The sequence below is a fragment of the Phalaenopsis equestris genome, unplaced genomic scaffold, assembly GCF_001263595.1.
Source record: "Phalaenopsis equestris unplaced genomic scaffold, ASM126359v1 Scaffold000615, whole genome shotgun sequence".
In the NCBI taxonomy this organism is placed as follows: Eukaryota; Viridiplantae; Streptophyta; class Magnoliopsida; order Asparagales; family Orchidaceae; genus Phalaenopsis; species Phalaenopsis equestris.
In genome coordinates, this window is record NW_018165055.1 from 217,218 (window position 1) to 218,712 (window position 1,495).

General features: G+C 38.9%; 1 protein-coding gene across 2 annotated transcripts in view; it reads right to left on the reverse strand.

Annotated features, from left to right (window-relative positions):
- The window catches only part of LOC110029945 (probable 2-oxoglutarate-dependent dioxygenase At3g111800), a 2,327-nt gene extending 1,549 nt beyond the window's left edge, over window positions 1-778 (reverse strand). The window contains exons 1-2 of one of the 2 annotated variants that reach the window (XM_020732444.1): window positions 100-778; window positions 1-28 (exon numbers count right to left, since the gene is read on the reverse strand). The exon at window positions 1-28 is cut by the window's left edge and continues 348 nt beyond it. In XM_020732444.1, the coding sequence (XP_020588103.1) occupies window positions 1-28; window positions 100-578 (507 nt within the window). In that variant the 5' untranslated portion in view covers window positions 579-778. The remainder of the gene's footprint in view (window positions 29-99) is intronic. The other variant, XM_020732446.1, reaches the window with a different exon arrangement.
- Window positions 779-1,495: the final 717 nt, after the last annotated feature.

Consider the following 1,495-nt stretch of genomic DNA (forward strand, 5'->3'; position numbering starts at 1 on the left):
CGCTTTCCCGTACTCATCCACCATCTCCCTAACACAAACCGCACAACATAATAATCTAGTATATTAGCTTGTCAATTATAAACAGTTTTTAATAAATACCTCAACGAAGAAGGCAGGGCAAGCCATTTATCATGGTTTTTGAGACACAAAGGGAAGTAGTGGAGGTAGAAGTAGTCCCCCCAATCGAGGATGGCATCTTTCTCTATCCCGACTCTGCTACCGTATCCTTCGTATGTCTTCGGAGAGTTAGCGTAGGCTTCCTTGGACTTCATAGGGAGGTGGAAGAATGCACGCCATAGTTTCCGAGCGCGGTGCAGGAGATCTGGGCTTACTCCATGGTTTACCGCCTGGAAAACGCCCCACTCCTTGCAGGCAGCCGAGACTGCTGTGGCGATCGCTTTGGCGTCGCTTGTGGGGCTAAGGTCGATTATTGGGATGTTGAAGTCATCATTATGATTGATAGCGGTGGGGCGTTGATCGGGGGGTTTGATGTATCGTGGGGGTAGAAGAGTGGCGCCACTTTCTGAGAGGGATTGGACACGCACGACTGGTTCGGCCCACTTCAGGTGGGAATCCATTTCACGATAGGCGGTGATGGATTGTGAAGTTTTGATTTGAAGAGATTTACTGGAAAGAGGAAGAAGGAAGAAGGATGAAGGAGAGAAGTTGGGCTTGAGTTATGTTGCGAGAAGGTTGAGAGGGGGGGTTGGGAGAAGGTGATGTTGAGGGAAGCGTGATTATGTATGGTGGGATTTTATTTGGGTTGTAGGAAGATAATATTTATGAGCATTTGCTTGTAAACTTTTGTATGTTTTTACACTTATTGTTTAAGTCTTCATATTTATTAATTTTCTTAACGTTATATGAAGATATTTTTGATAATCAATATCTCGAGATGAGAAATCTATTTTCAAACATATTTTTATTTGATTATGACGTTAAAATATTATATGAATAAATAAATAAGTTTTAAATATTAGATATTTAAAAATTTAAAAAATTATGTGTTGAATCCAAATTTTTCTTGAAAATCATGCTGAAAGAATAGAGCATAGAAACTACAAGAGAATGAGAAATATAGTGAAAGGAGTGTCACATTGATTACCCCTAACGAGGTAAAGTGTGGATGTTCTCGGAGCTCTTAACACATTTTATATACTGAAAAAATTTATTACAAGAGAAGAGAATAACGATACATAATGCCTGGAAAGCCCAAATAGCATGAGTTCCCTTACATGAAAAATGTCATCGTATTTTTGGATGATAGGAGGATAAAATTGTTAAAATTACATTATTGCCCATAGAAGTTACAAATTGTTATCTTCATCGGCATTTTTTCGTGTATCTGATATCTTTTCATATGTTCAACACATTTTTTGTATTTTTAACATCTTTACATATGTATGACACCTTTTCGTATATCTGACATATTTTCATTGTTGGGTCCATCTGAAAAGGTGGGCTATCGGTTGGCTGTGGTGGCTGGCCGAATGAG